At 33.8% G+C, this 19,977-nt stretch overlaps 1 protein-coding gene and 1 long non-coding RNA gene across 4 annotated transcripts in view; both read left to right on the top strand.

The window, feature by feature from the left end:
* Positions 1-746: 746 nt before the first annotated feature.
* LOC127831812 (uncharacterized) lies at positions 747-19,542 on the top strand. 3 transcript variants are annotated; one of them, XR_008026509.1, is made up of 6 exons: positions 747-1,171; positions 10,932-10,947; positions 15,596-15,727; positions 16,817-16,930; positions 18,921-19,002; positions 19,407-19,542. It is a non-coding gene; the product is annotated as an uncharacterized LOC127831812 (long non-coding RNA). The 3 variants fall into 3 exon arrangements; XR_008026508.1 differs by lacking the exon at positions 10,932-10,947 and having other exon boundaries at positions 749-1,171; positions 19,407-19,535; XR_008026510.1 differs by lacking the exons at positions 747-1,171; positions 10,932-10,947 and adding an exon at positions 4,168-4,227.
* Positions 19,543-19,937: 395 nt separating this feature from the next.
* Positions 19,938-19,977, top strand: part of LOC127831359 (ATP-binding cassette sub-family F member 1-like) — a 33,993-nt gene continuing 33,953 nt past the window's right edge. Inside the window, 1 exon segment of the mRNA XM_052356329.1 lies at positions 19,938-19,959. Coding sequence (XP_052212289.1) covers positions 19,938-19,959 — 22 coding nt within the window.

Genomic DNA, 19,977 nt, shown 5'->3' with positions numbered 1-19,977 from the left:
CATCGAGTTATTTTAATTATAACTAGAAATATATTTTAAAAGATATACGGCGTTGATTGTGGTTGGTGTTGGTGAAAGATAAAGAGTTATATCAATGAGATCAAATATTGTGATTGTCTCTTGATACGAATTGCTTAGCTGCGTCACACGCAAATCGAGTACGAGATGTCACGTCATAGTTCGTGGCTAATTTCCCAATATAATATATTTATGATCATATATATATATATATATATATATATATAGGGAGAAAGGTGTGTGAACAACCAGATACACAGACATACATATTCCCAATGAGACTTCGGCGTGTGCGCCTCGCTACGGTGCAGAACGAGGCATACATACTATGAAATCCCCATCCCCCCCAAAAAGATGGTTCATTCACAGTTATATATCTCGCACTTACACCGCAACACATCTCGACGTGGGAACAATTTTTACATACACAGAATGGACAATGTTACATACATAAACACTTATTTACAAACATGAAACCATAGTTGTATTAGGGCAAGATCCGATAAGGATTCTAAACTACCCTCACACTATGTTAGATACACCTCGGAAATCCGTTGGATCTAGAAGATACAGTGAAATCATGAATATATTGGTGTATTAACAGGGAATAATTATATTTCACAACAACGTGATTTCCTATTTCCGGGATCTATTAATAGATACTCGTTCACAGTCGATAATTTATATATATATATATATATATATATATATATATATATAGTTTCAGATTGGGTAAAATGGTGGGTCAAACGTCCATTTTACGGCCGTATTGTTGGGTCTTTAGTCGATTGTCGGGTCCCAAAGTCGATTATCGGGCACTTGGACCCGACAGTTGAAGACCCACTTAAAAAAAGGCTGCTTAACATACTCATGACTATTTTTAAATTCAAATTTGCATGTGTAATTTTACTCGAATTGTCGGGCCTATATCTCCCATTAGCACACATTAGGTCAAACTCCACACAGCAGTTACTTCCCTTGGGCATTCGCCAATCATTAATGTCTTTTTCTAGAATAAGGGAGGCCACTGCGTATGAGATTGACCAACCTCGGCGCAGTGATTTACCGGGAACCAGCATAGCAACGAACGACAACTCGGCGCCCGACAACTCTGTAATATAAATTGCCAATTTTCGCGGTTAAACTTAAAAAGGTAAGTGGCGATAATATTTATTAGGTTTATTTATATTTTTGGTTATTAAAATTATTCTGCAAATGACTGAATTTAAACTGAAACTGCAACCAATAATAAGGACACAGTTTCTGAAACGTTTGCTGACAATGAAAACATATTTCAAACATGTAAAGCCGTGGCACGAATTTAGGTGACAACCTTGTTACCGCAAACAAACAAATGTAACCTATAATCTGCATTTAATGCAGATATAGTGACATTCATGAAAGCAAGCATGATTGTAGCATCAGATCATTTCCATGCGATACAAGTTCAATATATGTTTTAGGCTGACTGCAATGGTTAGACTGGGGAAATAAATTATAAAAGAACAGAATCTTTAACCACACAAGACAGTTGGACTAGCCTTAGTGGTACAGTCATGTTACTATTACCGGATCAGTAGCGTAATAAAGTTGTTCTGGGGAAAAGCAATAAATGGTTTAAGACTTCTTTTACATCAGTTTGATAAGGTTTCCAGACAAACGCTCCCACAAACAATCGCTCCTACGCTAAATTAGTTCTGGCTTCAATAACTTTAAAATTCGCTTTCTATGAATTTTGAATGGCGCAACATTAAAGTTATGGACCAACCCCAGTAGGAAAGTCAACCAGGAATATACGAAAAGTTGACAGTTAACAAAGACCGCTCCAAAACAGCTTGTAAAAGCAGTTATTGGCCCAAATCAGCTACTTTATGTCTTTATTGGAAAGATTGACATTTTTCACATTTAACTGATATGTTTTTTTACAAAATACTATCTTAAACATTTAACATTTATCTTTTCTGCTCTAACATATAGACCAGTTGACGAGTGAAGTCACGCGCACCTGCAAATATTACACTCCGCCCACTGGTTGGCAAAAAGAGGTGAAATTCATATAAGCGCTTATAGAGAAAGTTGAAATAATAATCGTTTTTATTGATAATCATGCACTATATCAAATATAATTTTACTAACTATGTCTGAATTAAACATAAGCGTGCAAGGAAATGCATTTTTGGAACGATTATATTGTTGTTATTATTTGTTTTTACTATAAACGAAATCTGGAGTGGAACACAATATACGAGCACGGTATGCAGTTACCATAAAAATCTCTACTTGGCACATCTTCGCGACCATTTTTTAGATAAAAAATTCTCTGATATTGAAATTTTTTCAGAATAAAACAAATTTAATGAACGAACAAAAATAAGGATGTAAACAAACAGCAAATAGATCGACTTTATGTACGCAACATATAGTAACTGATTTGAACATGCCTGTAAAAACTTGCCTTGTTACACATTAAATAAATTCTCTTGATAAATGTAATTGTTTTTATTTAATTATTCACACCAATTTTGACACTCTTTGTTTCAGCGTTTTTAACCCGGTGTTTTATTGCACTTTTGTTCATCATAAAGCGATTATCTCGTTATGATCGGATACTGTCCAAACAATTACAAAGAACACATGGTGTGATAAATCCAGGGACCTATTCTTGGCCACTGCATAAACCACATGTGGCATACAAGTGTCTGGTCATTAAACATCATTTATGATACCTCCATGTCATCTCTTGGCATATTGAGCGATCATCTAAGCAAAATTGTAAAGCCAAAATACGAAACAGTTGCTTTAATAAAATATTTGAACATATTAAAAAATGAAGATATTTGTCCGAAATGGATTAACAGGAATTAGTGTATGTATATATTAGCCTGTTTAATCATAATAATAGAGTGTTAATAACTATAAATTAAAAATATTGTGCAATTTCATTGCTACACAATTAACGTATTTAACGAGTACCGGCAAATGTAAACTCGGCTATTCATGTTAAGATTGTACGTTTCTGTAGTGTATGAAATGACATGAAAACAAGCAAACAACAAAAGGGTAAAAAATACTTGCGTAAAATAAATTAATATATAGATATATTTATCATAAAATGCTAGATTGTTATCACTCCTTACCACCAGTAAAGAGAGTGCATGCAAAGACAGTTTAATTTGCTTAATATGCAGTTCTTGTTTTTCATATGTATGCTAAACTTTATGATATTGTCATTCGATGGAAACGAAACGGTAATTCATTCCATGTAAAATAAAATTACTACAATGTTTATTAATTGTAATGTATTCCGCTTTTAGGGCTTCGTTTTATAATTGATTAAATGCCCCTCTTGCACCTTCGTTCGCTTATGAACAATAACAATATCTGCACCACTTATAATTATAATCAAATTAATGTATGTGTTATTATCTTTGAAATATAATTTACCAAAATCTTACAATCACAAAAAATATGAAAGAATATTTATTGTTTTGTTTTGTTGGATTGCCAGTTTTTAGTCTGATGTATTAATATTATTAATATGTATTTTTATACAGAGGTAATTATATTTATGAAAATACATTTATTGGTACTAAATATTATATTTTTGCACTATTATTTAAGAGTTTTTATGTTTATTTCGGATTTTTGTATCGTTTTATTGACTAAACAAACGACATGTATACATGTTTTACGTTACTGTAACCAGTGTTTTTTGCCAACCAGCCAGTGCGCATGCGCGGAAAATCCCGAATGTAAACAATAACATTCAACTGGTCTATCGAGAAAAACAGTGACGTGACACACATGATTGAAATGCGAATCTCCCGAGATTTCACGGTCATATGATGTTATTTCTATTTTTAGTAACAAACCATGTGCTCAATTGTTTACAAATTCAGAAAGACATTTCCCGTTTTTTTTTAATAATTATTCTTGCTTGTTTTGTAAACAAATTGTAGTGTAAATACAAAATCAATGTACAAAATATTCAAAATTACCAAATTCACTTTGAAATCAGTGTTTAAATCCACCAGACGTAACTTGTTAATCACAAATAATAGATTTCAGAAAACGAAAGTAATGTTTACAATTCCAGCAAAAAATGTCAAGGTCGATCCGAAAGTATCCAAATGAAAACTCGTCACATGACAAAGCGACAATGGTGCAAAATTATGACTTTCAGGCTGATGAGAGTTATTTTCATCTATTGTAAGATGCATTTGAAACATTTGAATCTTAAAATATGCCCCGATGCAGTAATTTATATTCATTCACCAATATATGAAGGAATGTATCCAAGAAAACATACTGTCTTTGATTTATAGCGTGACATAAATCTGTCACCACTCTGGTTGACTTTCGATACAGGGTTGACTTCAGCGTACAGATATGTCAATACTATATAAACTGTACGCTGAAGTTTCTTTAGCTAACGCTAAATTTGACAGGGCGGACATTCGCTCCTACAATGTTTTGATAGGGCGGACAGTAGCTCCTATATTATTTTGCCAACTCGGACAATCGCTTCTACATTATTTTGTCAACCCGGACAGTCGCTCCTACATTATTTTTATTCAACGGCAAAACGTTCTATATGCCTATCAAAGACTTACACCTATAATTAACCGACAATTAATTTTGCCAACTTGTTGACAGTTAGCCAATTCAAAACATTACATTTCCTACATTACATTTATTGGAATACATGTAAGTGCCATTTTGCGAATGGGATAAACATAAAAACCGCAAATATGTTGTTCTTAATTTCATTTGTTTTTATGATATGACATTTATATGACATTTATAAACATATATATACACAAAATACACAAACGAAAAAACATCCAAACAAAAGGTCTTTTGTGTCTGTCAGTGGCTCACCGTCTTCTTTCTTACGCGTTTTATCACCGATTATATTTATATAATAGCAAAGAATTAAATTGTTATATATTGATAGAATGTTATACCAGAAAAATTATACATTGAAGACGAAATTCATAAAATGCAACATGCAGGCAAATTCGACTGTACAGACATGTTCGATTTACTGCATAACCATCATATGGTTGACTTAGACATGTGCTTCTTTGAGTACGAGTGACCCTCTAAGCATAGCACAGACTGACTGCGTTTGTTTGTTAGAAGTTCCATGTTGGTAGTAAATTATTGGCGTAATATTGACATTACAATATATACATATTGTTTTCACAGATTGCTAAATTACATTTAAAGAATCGACCAACTGTAACATAGTTTCTTAATAAGTAAATTGATTTATTAAAATCACATTGATCCGCTCATGTTAAATTGGCTTTCTGTTAACAAGTTGGCAAATTTAATTGTCTGTTAATTATAGATGTTAGCCGGGTTGGCAAAATAATGTTGGAGCGACTGTCCGCCTTGTCAAATCCAAAATGTATTTGTGTTACCTTTTTTTCGCCGCAGAATTCATGCATTAACGGATCAGTTGTAGCTATAACGGATCACATGATCAAAACCACTCAAGGAGGGGGGCATTTAACATATTATTTAAACTGTCGAAACATGAACTTTGTTGTTTACAAGGACCAAGTTATATTGCCAGTTATAAATAATATTCATGTTTTTGTTATTGTTATTGATTGTTTTCTATATGTGATCTTGTATTCTTGTGTGAAATATCTGATGAAAATCCTAAATAGATCAGAAAGATATGGGCGTGTTAAAAACCATGAAATTATTTGAATCATATATAATCATCGATATTAAACATGGATCATAAATAAAACTATAAGATTGATGTCATTTATTGTAAGAATCAACAAGATTTTCATATATTTTAATATAATATATTAGCAATACGCATATTATCACGCTTGATCTGTTATTGTCCTTATTCTTTATTTCATTTAAGGTGCTGCAAAATCTTTAAACACGAATCAAAACTGAAATGGACTTTTGCAGGCAGGACTACTAAATGGCCTTAAAATTAATGCTTAAACTTCTTGCTTGCCAACATAGTTATACTAGCATGTGGCCGCGAACAATGTTTAACCTCGATTTGGAAACGAGACAGAAATCAACAAAATTGTATATAAATGTCAGCAAAACATACCGAAATGTTTGACAAAGAGTCTTTCCCATTACGACTCAATCAGTGCGTTTTAAAGAACAGACCTTGAAGATGCTATATATTAAATATCATCTAAAATATCAACTATTTATCGCAATGCGCAGTCTGTAATTTACTGATGTTTAGGAACCAAAAGTTAGGTAATGTCCGGTTATATGATCATATGCTAAAAATGAAGTATGCTTTCTGCTTTCTGTGCATTGATTTTTTTAATCCAAAATGTTTTGGGCCTGCCCAGCTAGCTGAGTTGATGGCTCAGTTGATAGAGCGCCAGACTGTCAATTTTTAGGTTTGAATCTGGGGGTAGGATAAAGTTTCTTCATAGAGATTGGTTCCCGAACATTGTAACATTGTATTTGTAGGTCATTCTTCCCCAACCTCTGAATCAAGTTGGGAAGAAGTGGGTCACTTGTGGTTGGCTAATACTGGTCACAAGAAGTAGGAAAGCTGGTTCATGTCCTGACCACTTGCAAAATGACCTTAATTTGGGTTCAAGAAGGCATTAAACCTGATCAATCTAAATTCAACCAAATTCTTTTGCCCAAAGGTCAGAGTTTCAAATACATTCCAACACAACAGCTGTTGGCAGTCACCTCGATTATTGATTATAAAGCCCCGTCCAGTTCGATTGTCAGCGGCTAGCAGTCAATAGTATGGTCGTTTCAATAACATTGCCAACAACGATCATTTGTCTAAACTGTTTTCAATTTTCTAAAGATTGACTGTTTCCAAAACACAATTTAATATTAATCTTAAAGAACTGGACCAACGTTATTCCTTCTTCTGTTTGAGATTTTGCAGAACTTCTCCCTAAAGTGACTAGTCTTTATGACATTAAGTGAGTAATAAGGCCTTTCAAAATTTCATTCTCTACAGTTATTTGATTAATCATTAAATATTATGAAAATTTAAATATCATTTATGTTAGATATAGAGCCATGTATTAATCTTGCATGATTTTCATGTCTGATAGATGTTTCACTCAACAGTTTGTTTATGCAGAAATAAAACAAGTAACTGATTTTTATGCCCCCCTTCAAAGAAGAGGGGGTATATTGCTTTGCACATGTCGGTCTGTCGGTCCGTCCACCAGGTGGTTTCCGGATGATAACTCAAGAACGCTTGGGCCTAGGATCTGTGCAAGTGGAAGTCAAGTTCTTAAACCTTTGCATGCTGGGAAATTTGTCGTCTGCTAAAATGTTGTCTGCTGAATTTCTCAAATTAGCGTTTTCTTTGAATTTTTTCAAAGAATACTATAAGAATAGCAAACAGTTTGGATCCTGATGAGACGCCACATTCTGTGGCGTCTCATCTGGATCCAAACTGTTTGCAAAGGCCTTCAAAATTCGGTTCCAGCACTGAAAGAGTTAAGAAAATCCCTGGAGTTGGTACTGTGCATCATTTAAGATTCCTCTTTGTAGCCTTGACCTTAAGTCATTTAATCTTGTTTGTTAATTTCAATTTCAGCTGGCACTACATGTTTTTGCCTTTATATGTTTGAACAAATAAAATGGGCATCAAATCCTTTAAGCAAACAAACAATTGACTCTGGGATACGGCCTTACCTTTCAAAAGGGGAAAATACCATGTGACGGGCACTTTTGGGGAAAAATTGCAATAAATTGTCATAAACCGAAGGTTAATTACATGTAATAACCATTATTTGCTCCACTTAAAAGCTGTAGCTTTTTATATGGCTTTCCCCTACCACAAGTGATTGGAGCTATACTGCAATCACTGTGTCTGTCTGTCCCACATGGGTTTATGAATAAAATAAAACATTTCAAGTTTCAAATGCTTAACTGTTCCCTGGAATTGTTCAGGAAAAATGCCTTGTAATTTGTTTAGCAGTCACATAAACAACCAAGCTATGTAATATGGAATTTTTACACCCATTATTGCTGCTTCTTCCTGTATTTGCGCGATGATTATCTGAGATATTAACTCTATGATTCTGTATTCTCAAATCTTTTCTATAAAGAAGGAATGTAGTTGACAATTGTTAATAGTTTTATTTGATCGTTCGTCAAAAAGTTGTAATTCTGTTACTCTTGTATCTTCAATGCAATTGAGTAATTAAATAGCAATTAAATTGAATGCGTTTTAATTCCCTTTTATTATTGTTTAACTTGAGTAACAATGCTATGACGTTAAATTTTATTTACACTTAAATGTATTATGAATATTGCTGGGCCAAGTGTGAGGTTGAGCGCTCTATAACCAGGTTTAAACCCCCAATGCTTTGCATTGACCGTTCCAAGGCGGTGACCCCAGCTTTATTCATATTTTGTGTTTATGTTGGTTTGTATTGTGCTGTATTGTGCTGTTTTGTACTGTTTGGGCAATCGGTCACTTGCCTTAAATAAAGGACCTACTAATTGTTTTTAATGAAAATTCAATACTGCTCCAGCAGCTGGAGTTTCACTTCTTTATATTGTATTATTTTTTAACCGATTTTTTTTCAAAACTTTCCCTCTGTGTCATCTGTAAAAGACTAAGATTAATATTTCTTTGCCAAAATACAGAGGAAATTTTTAATGGAATATTGATTGTTGCTTTAAAGCTTTTATGATAATCAGTAACAGAAGCAGTAACATTCAGCCATAATTATGTATCCACACGGCTATAAACTAATACCAAGCTTCCCATTCCCCTTCTCTTCAGATACTTCCTTTCTTTCAAAGGGAAACAGTGGTGGTAAACAGATGATATTGCAATATTGCAATACTTCTTCCTCTGCCAAAATACATGTTATAAACATTGTTGGGCCTCTTATCAGTTATAAAAATTGTAGGGTCCCATATAAGAAATAAACATGTTGACACTAATTTTCAGATTTCATATAAGTCATATTGTTGAGTCTCATATATGAAATACTGTTGGGTCCCATATAAGTAATATTGTGGGGTCCCATATAAGGTATATTGTCAGGTACCATATAAGAAATATTGCTGGGTCCTATATAAGAAGTATTGTTGGGTCCCGTATAAGAAACATTGTTGGGTCCCATATTTAAGAAATTTTGCAAGAAATATTGTCAGGTACCATATTATATAAGAAATATTGTTGGGTCCTATATAAGAAGTATTGTTGGGTCCCATATAAGAAACATTGTTGGGTCCCATATATAAAAAGTATTGTAAGAAATATTGTTTGATCTCATATAAGAAACATTGTTGGGTCCCATATACGTAAAAAGCATCGTTGGGTCCAACATAAAAGATACAAGTTGACATTCTAGGGTCCCTTATAATTTAATTAACATTAAATGTATAATTAACACTTTAGGTATCCATATAAGTAATGAAAATTGTTGGGCCTGGCCCTTTATTAGAAGTAGACATGTTTACACTTAATGACTAATGTTGAGACCCATATAATTAAAATGTATTGCTAGTAGACTGAACTGCAATTTTCTAACACTGGTTTCAGTGACACACATTCACTGTGCAGATTTCTACTAAATATGTGTTGTTTTAATCTCAAAATTAGTCTTGAGGGTTAATTGACACACCCATTAAATTATTTCCTTATAACCATATGGTATCCGTTGTTAATTCGAATGTTATTTATCATTTTGCCGTTCATCGTAATTTCTTTTCTGCTTGCCACCATCTTGGACGATGACGTAAATACAGGCATGCTCAATCACTATACATTGACCACTGCCAGTATCCTCCGCAATATAGACAATCCCAGAATCGATAATAAGGGCGCCGCCATATTGGCTATTACGTATTTTTGAGTAGTGACTTAATGGACTTTCCTACATTAATAGATAGTGACATCTACAATTATTTTGTGCTGAAAATGAACACACAAAAACCATACCTATGCTTATTTGCTCAAAGAGACATTCAGACAGGAGAGGAGCTTCTTTATGACTATAGTGTGTCTGATCTACCATGGAAGGTTAGTTATATCATATACATCATATTTAATAAATAGATGATGCCATTATCATGAAGAAGCACACATGAATGGATGTCAAACTACTAACATAACTTTTGTCATCAAACAGCTTATGGCTTTTCGCTAACATAATTGTATCCTCAAAAACAGCTGTTAACCCTTTGCATGCTGGGAAATGTGTCTCCTGCTCTAATTCATCTGCTGAATTTCAAAAATTAGCATTTTCTTCGAGTTTTTTTCATAGAATATTATTAGAATAGCAAACAGTTTGGATCCTGATGAGACGCCACATTCTTATTTTTTCCCTGTAACAAAAAGGAAAGAGCATTTATACATTTGTATTTGGTATCTAGCGTCTCTAATTGGTCCACTATCAGGATTGTTTAAATAATGCCCCTTTGGTTAAAATTTGCTCCTTCCTTGGAGATCACATCTTTTACAAAAATTAATGAGCTATCAGATTCATCTTATGTTCCAAGTTAATCAACCCCACAAATCAATAAGAGTTCAGCAATCTTTATTATAGCTGTTGAGCAATATTGGGCTTTTTTATGTCCCCCACTATAGTAGTGGGGGACATATTGTTTTTGCCCTGTCTGTTGGTCTGTTGGTTGGTTGGTTGGTCTGCTGGTTGGTTTGCGCCAACTTTTACATTTTGCAATAACTTTTGCTATATTGAAGATAGCAACTTCATATTTGGCATGCATGTGTATCTCATGAAGCTGCACATTTTGAGTGGTGAAGGGTCAAGGTCATCCTTCAAGGTCAAACGTCATATAGGGGGACATTGTGTTTCACAAACACATCTTGTTGGACCTTTTGTTTAGTCTTGTGTTATCTGGTACCTTTTATAAAATCAATATTAAGTTACTTTTGCAATAATTTGTAGGAAAAGAAAGCCAATGGTATGTTTAGTTCACAGTTTTTAATGGATGTAATGATACTTTGAATGGTAATATTGGGAAGTAAGTAGGTAAATATTCTTGTTTAAATTGTCTAATTATTGAGTAAGCCAATCTTGTGAAATACAATTTAGCAGAACGTTCAAAGAAAATAAGTTTTTATGGCCAACTTCGCATCATGGTTGTCAGTTTTTTTCAAGGCTGATAAATAGTTATGATAATTTCAATACTGTCAAAAGTATGCAAATGATAGTTGGCACACATATTCATGTACATCTCTTAGGAAAAAAGCAACATAACTTTAAGCGGGTATATTCGATTTTTAAATGCGTTAAATTGTAATATATTGAAACAAATATGCTATAATAACACGCAATATGCAAGAAAAATGATACATTTAAGACGAATTTCATAAAATGCAGCAAATGCAAACTTGCGCACCAAGCTGATTGTGACGAAGATAATTCGTACATATTTTCCTACAATAACCGATGCATTCGTCTTTTAAGTAAGTGTTCGTGTGTCGTATGAATCAATATCGCTGCAGGAATTTAAAATGAACCGTTAAACTAAATTTAGATTCACATCTTACATGCATGATATACATGCTGGCGAATTCGGCTGTACAGGCTTTTTCGATTTCAATTTTAAATATTCTGCTTATTTCGCATTTTCCGACAAATGCTCTTCTTTACTTGTATTTTAGTTTATTTTGAAATATATGTATAATAAGTTTTTTGCACATTTTATATTAATTAATAAATATTTGACAAGATCGTATATACCCGCTTTAAATGGTCTGCCACCTAGGGCAAACATGTATATGATACTTGAATTATCCAGTGAATGGCAAAATCAAATTCAAAGGTATCATTACAGCCTGCTTGTTAAGATTTAATTTTCATGTTAGTTTGCATCTTTTCATTTTTAGCTCATCTATTTTTTGAAAAAAAATTATGAGCTATTGTCATCACCTTGGCGTAGGCGTCCGATTAAGTTTTGCATTTACAGGGGTTTTTCTGTCTATTTTGGGAAAAGGAGTCTGACCAAATTGGGAATTTTTTATCGACACAATTGGCCATTTGGGGAAATTTTGCTTCGATTAAACAGCTCATTTGGGAAAAAATAGTGAATATATCATGCTTAAATAATTCAGTAGTTTAACAAATAAATTTGTTTTTATTTGTTATTTTGTCTTCTTTATATAAACAGATGCAATATTGGGCGTGTTCAACGTTTATTCAAGTACTGCATTTTTGTTTATTAGTTACAGTTACACTCTGAGATAAGAACTGAACAGTCAAAACCTTATAGCAGATATTTTTTACCAAAACAAACACTGGTTAGTCACACAAGTTATAAGACACTTCATTCTTTAAAGAAAAAAAAAATTTTTTTTTTGGAAGTTGGGACTTTTTTTAAATATTTTGGTTTGGGATCGGGTCCGTTTGCTTTGGGAGTGCCTCCGTTTTCCGGAGGCGCAGACAGTGCTGAAAACCCCCTGATTTAGGTCCACTTTACTCATTAAGTATCAATGCTTTTGCATTCAAACTTGGTACACTTACTAACTATCAAGAGGGGACTGGGCAGGCAAAGTTAGATAACTCTGGCGTGCATTTTGACAGAATTATGTGCCCTTTTTATACTTAGAAAATTGAAAATTTGGTTAAGTTTTGTGTTTAGGTCCACTTTATTCCGTAAGTATCAAAGCTATTGCTTTCATACTTGCAACACTTATTAACTATCATAAGGGGACTGTGCAGGCAAAGTCATGCAACTCTGACTGGCATTCTGACGGAATTATGGGCCCTTTATACTTAGAAAATTGAAGATTTGGTTATGTGAATTTTGTGTTTAGATCCATTTTACTTCTAAAGTATCAAGGTTATTGATTCTAAACTTCAAATACTTTCATGCTATCATGAGGGTACTGTACCTGGCAAGTTGAATTTTACCTTGACCTTTGAATGACCTTGACTCTCAAGGTCAAATTATTTAATTTTGCTAAAATTGCCATAACATCTTTATTTATGATTAGATTTAACTGATAATTTGACAAAACAACTCTTAACTGACATACCACAATAGACTCCCCCCACCTTATAAATGACCACCACACCCTTACACTATACCCCCCTCCCCCCCCCCCCACCACCACCCAGCCCATTTTATTTTTTATGTTCCCATTCACTATAGTGGGGGACATATGGATTTTCCCCTGTTGGTCTGTTTCTGCCAACTTTAACATTTTGCAATCACTTTTGCTATATTGAAGAAAGCTACTTCATATTTGGCATGTATGTGTTTTTCATGGAGCTGCACATTTTGAGTGGTACTTTCTGATAATGGGTTAAAATGAAAGTGAATATCTGTTAACAGTTGCACTGCATAAGCATGAAACAAATTGCCTGGATTATTTCATTTATTTTTCTTACACATACTGCTCTGATAGGGAATACATGTTATAAACATGACTTGCGAGTTTTTCACACCTTTATTGACATTACACAACAGATTAACACCAATGAGCTGTCGAAAGTCGTTTAACCTCTATGCCATTAAAATCTGTTAAATGGACGAATAAAGCAATTAAGCTGTGATCTTCGCCATCTTTGTACCAGATTGCAGAATTTCCAATTTCAGATTTCCAGTTTGCGAAGTCATTTTTGCCAATTCCCAATGGGCAGAATATTTATTTATTAGGTTGTTTACGATGTATCCTTGTTTGAAGCTTTATTATTGCAATATTTCTGCCTAAATACATGTAATAAGAATTGTTGGGCCTCTTACAAGTAATAAACATCGTAGGGTCCCATATAAGAAATAAACATGTTTACACTAATTTTCGGGTCTCATATAAGTAATATTGTTGGGTCCCATATAAGAAATACTGTTGAGTCCCATATAAGAAGTATTATAAGAAATATTGTTGGGTCCTATATTAGAAGTATTGTTGGGTCCCATATACGAAACATTGTTGGGTCCCATGTATAATAAGCATTGTAAGAAATATTGTCAGGTACCATATAAGAAATATTGTTGGGTCCTATAAGAAGTATTGCTGGGTCCCATTTTAGAAACGGGTTTTTTACCTTCTATAACAGACGCCGAACTAGGCTGTTTGTTTCCCCTTTCTGGTCAAAAAAATTCCACCTAAAAAAAAATATATATTTATTTTTAGCTCCATCTGGCCAGCGGGGCTTATGTCATGGTCCTGTGTCCGTCGTGTGTCCATGCGTGCGTTAACTTTTTCTTTAAACATCTTCTTCTTCTTCTTTTTACAGTTTTGAGCACGAACAGTCCGTTTTTCACGATTTAAAACGGCCGTTTTTGTAAATATTCACGGACATGAAAGGATTGTGAATTGGCCGTGTCAAAATTGTGAAATGTCCGTCCATGGCCAATCGCAAAGAAGGAAAAAAAGCCCTGAATCCACAACGAATACAATGACACAATACAACATAAAGCTAATTATGGCATGTTCACAGACATTCAAATATTTTGCAGAAATGCATTTGCCGTTGTTATACATTTTTATACACGTATAATATGTACGTAAAAACGACACCCTTCTATTACTCATCATATTAAGGGTTGCGGCATGTGGATATTGTCTTTAACATCTTGAATGGCAAAAAGGGATTTTTGTCCGTTAAATGAAGGATTTTTTGGCTGTTTTAAAGAATTTGAAGTATTATAAAATTGTTTATAAGTTTTTGTCACAGTGTATATGGGTTCCTCTACCCCTCCAGTGCACATATTACTCCTCGTCAAATTTTTCTTGGTCATACGTGCACTGTTTGGGTAGAGGAACCAATATACACTGTAAACAAAAACTATAACTTATGATATACATAACAGCAAAACTTCAGTTGTAATGTCCAATATACTTTTCTGTAGATTTCAGTAAGACCCACCAATGGATAATAATATCAAGGCCCAACTGTTGACTATATACTTATATATATGTGGCGCGTTTCTGAAAAAGGCCCCTTTTGTGTGAACGTCAAATAACGGAGAAATGACGTTGTGAAGATATGCATTATTTTCCGACGTTTAAAAATTATTTTAGACAAACATCACACAAATTTAATCACTATGCTAATTCATTTAATTTAGAACGTGTAACAATACAAATTGGCCATATTACATGTATAGTAGTAAACAACGGACAAAACTTCTTGCAAAATTATATCGTCAAAATAGTTGCATTGATATAAAAACATTTTTAGAGTTCACACAGCATCTCTTCAAAATTATAGGTTTGAACAAGTTTTCATTTGATCATATAAAACGTGTACATTATCTGAATAGGAAAAGAACGAACTTTAAGAACATTTTAAAAACTCAATTTATTTTTGTCACATTCATATGGCCTTTTTTCTGAACCATGTCACGTAAACATAATAGCAAAACCTTCTGTTATCCAAGCCAATATATATTTTCTATAGATTTCAGCAAGACCCACCAATGGATAATAGACATACAAGACCCCACTGTTGACATTATATGTTTACAGTCATTGAGGCAACTGTTGAAGACACCCACAGTCTAGAATCTATACAGGAGTCAGAGCCTCTCATGATACAACATGCCAGTGTTGACTGTGCTGATCATATGCAATCTACAGGTTTCACTTTGGTTCTTTCAGAGTCCATGTCAACTGCTGACAGTGAAGAGCCAGGCAGTCTGACCCATGATAGGAGGGAGCCAAGTGAAGAGCCAGCCAGTCTGACCCATGATAGGAGGGAGCCAAGTGAAGAGCCAGCCAGTCTGACCCATGGTATTTCTATTATCTGTTGGGCCTCTTACAAGTAATAAACATCGTAGGGTCCCATATAAGAAATAAACATGTTTACACTAATTTTCGGGTCTCATATAAGTAATATTGTTGGGTCCCATATAAGAAATACTGTTGAGTCTCATATAAGAAGTATTGTAAGAAATATTGTCTGGTACCATATAAGACATTCTTCAAAAGTTCCAAGGTTACTTTGTCATGGCGATTTGCCAATCATTGGTTCAGCATTTCTTACTTGCTGTCAATATACCTTGAGCGACCATTGCAGTCCTTTTGTTTACTTTAGTCTTTGATACATAGATTTGTTATTTTATATTAAACTTTGCTGTTAAATCAAGAAATTGTTGTGTTGTTTTATATGTATGTATTTTTTATTTTACAAACTGGTACAATCGTTCACAATTACTTCTAAAGTCTAGTTGTGCAAATATGGGATTGCTTAAGCCATTAAGAATTATGGTCTTTGTTTCATATCCCTGTACAGATGAGATATTGTGACCTGAAGGTTTCTTTATTATGGCACAATATTTATTTAGACTTTCAGCAATTATACTACATTCTCTTCCAGTTTAATGGCATACATACATACATGTATACTTCGGCTTTTATACAGAAATAAGTAATTATGTTGAATTTGCTTGCCATCAATTTGTGAATAAATTATAATAAAAACTTTATGGAGACCTTTGATTTTGGCAGCTTTTGTATGACAGAAAATGGTTATCTGTGAGAACCCAATAATTGATTTTAAATTGTTAGACCCAATTGTTATATTTAACATAAATTTTGGCATATATACAGGAAGTAGCTATTTTCAAAATGGCGGATCATGTAAATACCAAACCACGTGTTGGCTTTTTCAGAATTAAACATTACAAAATTTTTGACTCTGTAAATGCATGGTGTGATTACAAGAATTTGGAGCACCATAATGACTACAACTATACAGATAAAAGCTTTCTTGTGTACATCTTTTCTGTAGAAGATGCAAACAAATTTGTTAAATTGGCAGCAAACTGGAATGATGACTGCATATTTGTGAATATAATCAAGAATTAACATGCTTTATAGATTCTTGACATGACTCATGGTGAACTAAAATTGCTTGCAAAGCATCTGGGACATGATGTGAAGACCCACAAGGAATATTATCAGTTGTCTTCCAGTACCATGGAACTCTCAAAGGTATATATTTCATTAATAAAAATCTTTAAATTTTCCATACACAGATATTTGAAAAACTAAATGCTATATTGTAACTAAGAGGGCTAAAAGAAAGAATAATTTAACAGGCAGCCACAGTAAGACCATATCTGATGTTGACTTTGACTAGTATGCTTTGCATTAATGGCTTTTTATGCCCCCTGGATCGAATGAACGGGGGTATATTGTTTTTGGCTTGTCTTTCTTTGTATGTGTGTGCGTGTCAAGGTGTGTGTGTGTGTACAAAACTTTTACCAAAACTTAAACGTTTGATCATAACTTTTGAAATATTGAAAACAGCAACTTGATATTTGGATTACATGCGTATCTCATGGACCTGCACATTTTGAGTGGTGAAAGGTCAATGTCATCCTTCAAGGTCAAAGGTCAAATAAAAAAAGCGGCACAGTAGGGGCATTGTGTTTCTTACAAACACATCTCTTGTTGTGAGTGTGTTTTGTGCTACAACCAATGTCCATGCCAAGGTGGAAACTCTCCAGTTCATGTTATTGTTGTTTTGTCTATTTAGCCCTCATTGTCATACTGTTTAGTGTTGTCTGCTAATTTGTTGCCATTGTTGACTATTTTATATTATTGTGGCTTTCTTCATTTATTCAATGGGAATTTTGGTCACTGACCAGCTTTTCATTAATTAAGTTCTTTTACCGAAATGGTATCAAAAAATGCAATATCTAAAGGCAGTACATCACACAAGCTAGCATTAATATAAAGCGTAATTATACCCACTTACCTATGTGTAATGGGGGCTATATAAAAGTCACTTTGTCGGTCTGTCCCGAAATTTCATCCGATCTTCACCAAACTTGGTCACAAGTTGTATCTAGATGATGTCTAGGTCAAGTTTGAATATGGGTCATGCCTGGTAAAAAAACTAGGTCACAAGGTCACTTAGTGCTTTTAAACACAAAGTTTGTCTGGACCATAACTATTTCATTTATTGTTAGATTTTTAATTGACTTGGTTTTGATTTGTTCACCATCATGGGACCGTGTGTCGCGCGAAAGAATTGCGTCGATATCTCCAAGAACTTAGATCAAGGTCACTTTTGGAGTTCAAGGGTAAAATGCTTGTCCGGGCCATAACTTTTGTCATTCATTGTGAGATTTTAAAATCATTTGGAACATTTGTTAACCATCATTGGAGGGTGTGTCGCGCAAAGAATTTCATCTTGTCCGGGCAATAACTGTGTTGTTCTTTTGAGATTTTAAAATCAGTTGGAACATTTCACCATCATTGGAAGGTGTGTTGTGCGAAAGAATTACGTCGATATCTCCAAGGTCAAGGTCACACTTTGAGTTCAAATGTCAAAAATGGCCATAAATGAGCTTTTCTGGGCCATAACTATGTAGTTCATTGTGAGATTTAAAAATCATTGGCACATTTGTTCACTGTCATATGACTTGTGTGTCACGTGAAAGAGTTACGTCAATATCTCGAAGGTCAAGGTCACACTTTGTTCAAAGGTAAAAGAAGGCCATAACTATGTTGTTCATTGTGAGATTTTAAAATCATGTGTTCACCGTTATGGATGGTGTGTGGCAGGAAAGAATTATGTCGATATCTCCAAGGTCAAGGTCATGCTTTAAGTTCAAAGGTCAAAATGGCCATAAATGATAATGGCATAATAATTCTTAAAAATAGCCATTAATTAGATTCTCTTGTGTGGATGGGGCACGTGGGGGTATAGGTCACGTCTGTGACAAAGCTCTAGTTTCTTTAAGTGTTGTGGCAGATAATTGAGATTATATTATTTGTAGGGCTGTGTAATTTACAAATATGGTACTGTGCAGACTTTCACAAGCTGTCAACAAAATAGCATATGGCAACGTTTGTGTTCAATTATATTGATATTGAAATAAAAAGTGAGGTCAGGGAACTATGGATTGCTACTGTTGTTATGATGGAAGTATTGTTGACACTGGAATATTATGGTCTTCTTGAAATTTTATAGGTTGCCCTGATGTTGTATGCTGTTGAAAATGGTAAAGTCAATGAGTGGAAGGGAAGGCAGATGAAGGACATAGTAGTAGAAGGTTTGATTATAAGAATTTTATTAATATAATTCATTTTACTGAATTGGGATGGAGAATTTTTGTTACTTTCTCTCCTATGGCTGTCAGTAAATTCGACTGAATGATCATTCTTCAGAACAAAACAGAGCGCTTGAGAACAGACAAACGATGTAAAACATTGTTTGAAAGGCGGGGGCCCTTGTTTTGGCCACGTTAATTCAATAAGTCTAAAATTTACGTGGTAAAAATAGGCAAACCTATTTTATGTGCCTTGAAAATTGTTTATCCTCTTAAAGAAATGCTAATGCAACAAAATACTTTTTAACAACCTTGAAGTATTGAAAATATTTACTGTCGTATCAAGAGTGACTTCTGGTTATTTTTTCTAAATAGTTATTTCTAAAATAAAAAATCATTTTTTACAGATTTACCTCTTCCAATTGAAGACGAAGATGGCCATCAAGAAGGTAAAATAGTTATTTATACCCATGATAGATCATTGGCCACTGTTCATTTGTATTATGAAAGTGGTCCATAACAGAGTCATTGTTATGGTAGCCCATTAAAAAAAAAAGGAGTATAGGAATACCTTTAGATTGGACACCTTATGAAATAGTTTATATGCTCAATTAGACATTTCTGTTTCTGAGTTATTTTAATGATTTAAAGGATAAATAACGTACTTGCAAGTATGAAGATTTTCTGATTTAAATTGTAAGCAGGTCTTATAACATATTTTAGTGGGGGATATGTGTGTTGTTATTTTGTGTACATCTCATACCTTATACCGAAAAGCATAAAAAAACACGTTTAGAAGTGCTTTTGGAAAACAAAACATTTCCTTTGGTATTTCTATTATCATATAATAAAGGCCCACCTATTGATGATAAAGACATGACCCAACTGTAGACTATATATTCTAGTACAATTTTCTGTTGTCCAAGCCAATATATATTATGCCACCCTTCGAAGAAGAGGGTATTTTTCTTTGCACAT

This window comes from Dreissena polymorpha, chromosome 5 (assembly GCF_020536995.1).
Source record: "Dreissena polymorpha isolate Duluth1 chromosome 5, UMN_Dpol_1.0, whole genome shotgun sequence".
Taxonomy (NCBI): Eukaryota; Metazoa; Mollusca; class Bivalvia; order Myida; family Dreissenidae; genus Dreissena; species Dreissena polymorpha.
The sequence above is the reverse complement of the archived record's forward strand: the minus strand, read 5'-3'. Positions and strand labels throughout refer to the sequence as shown.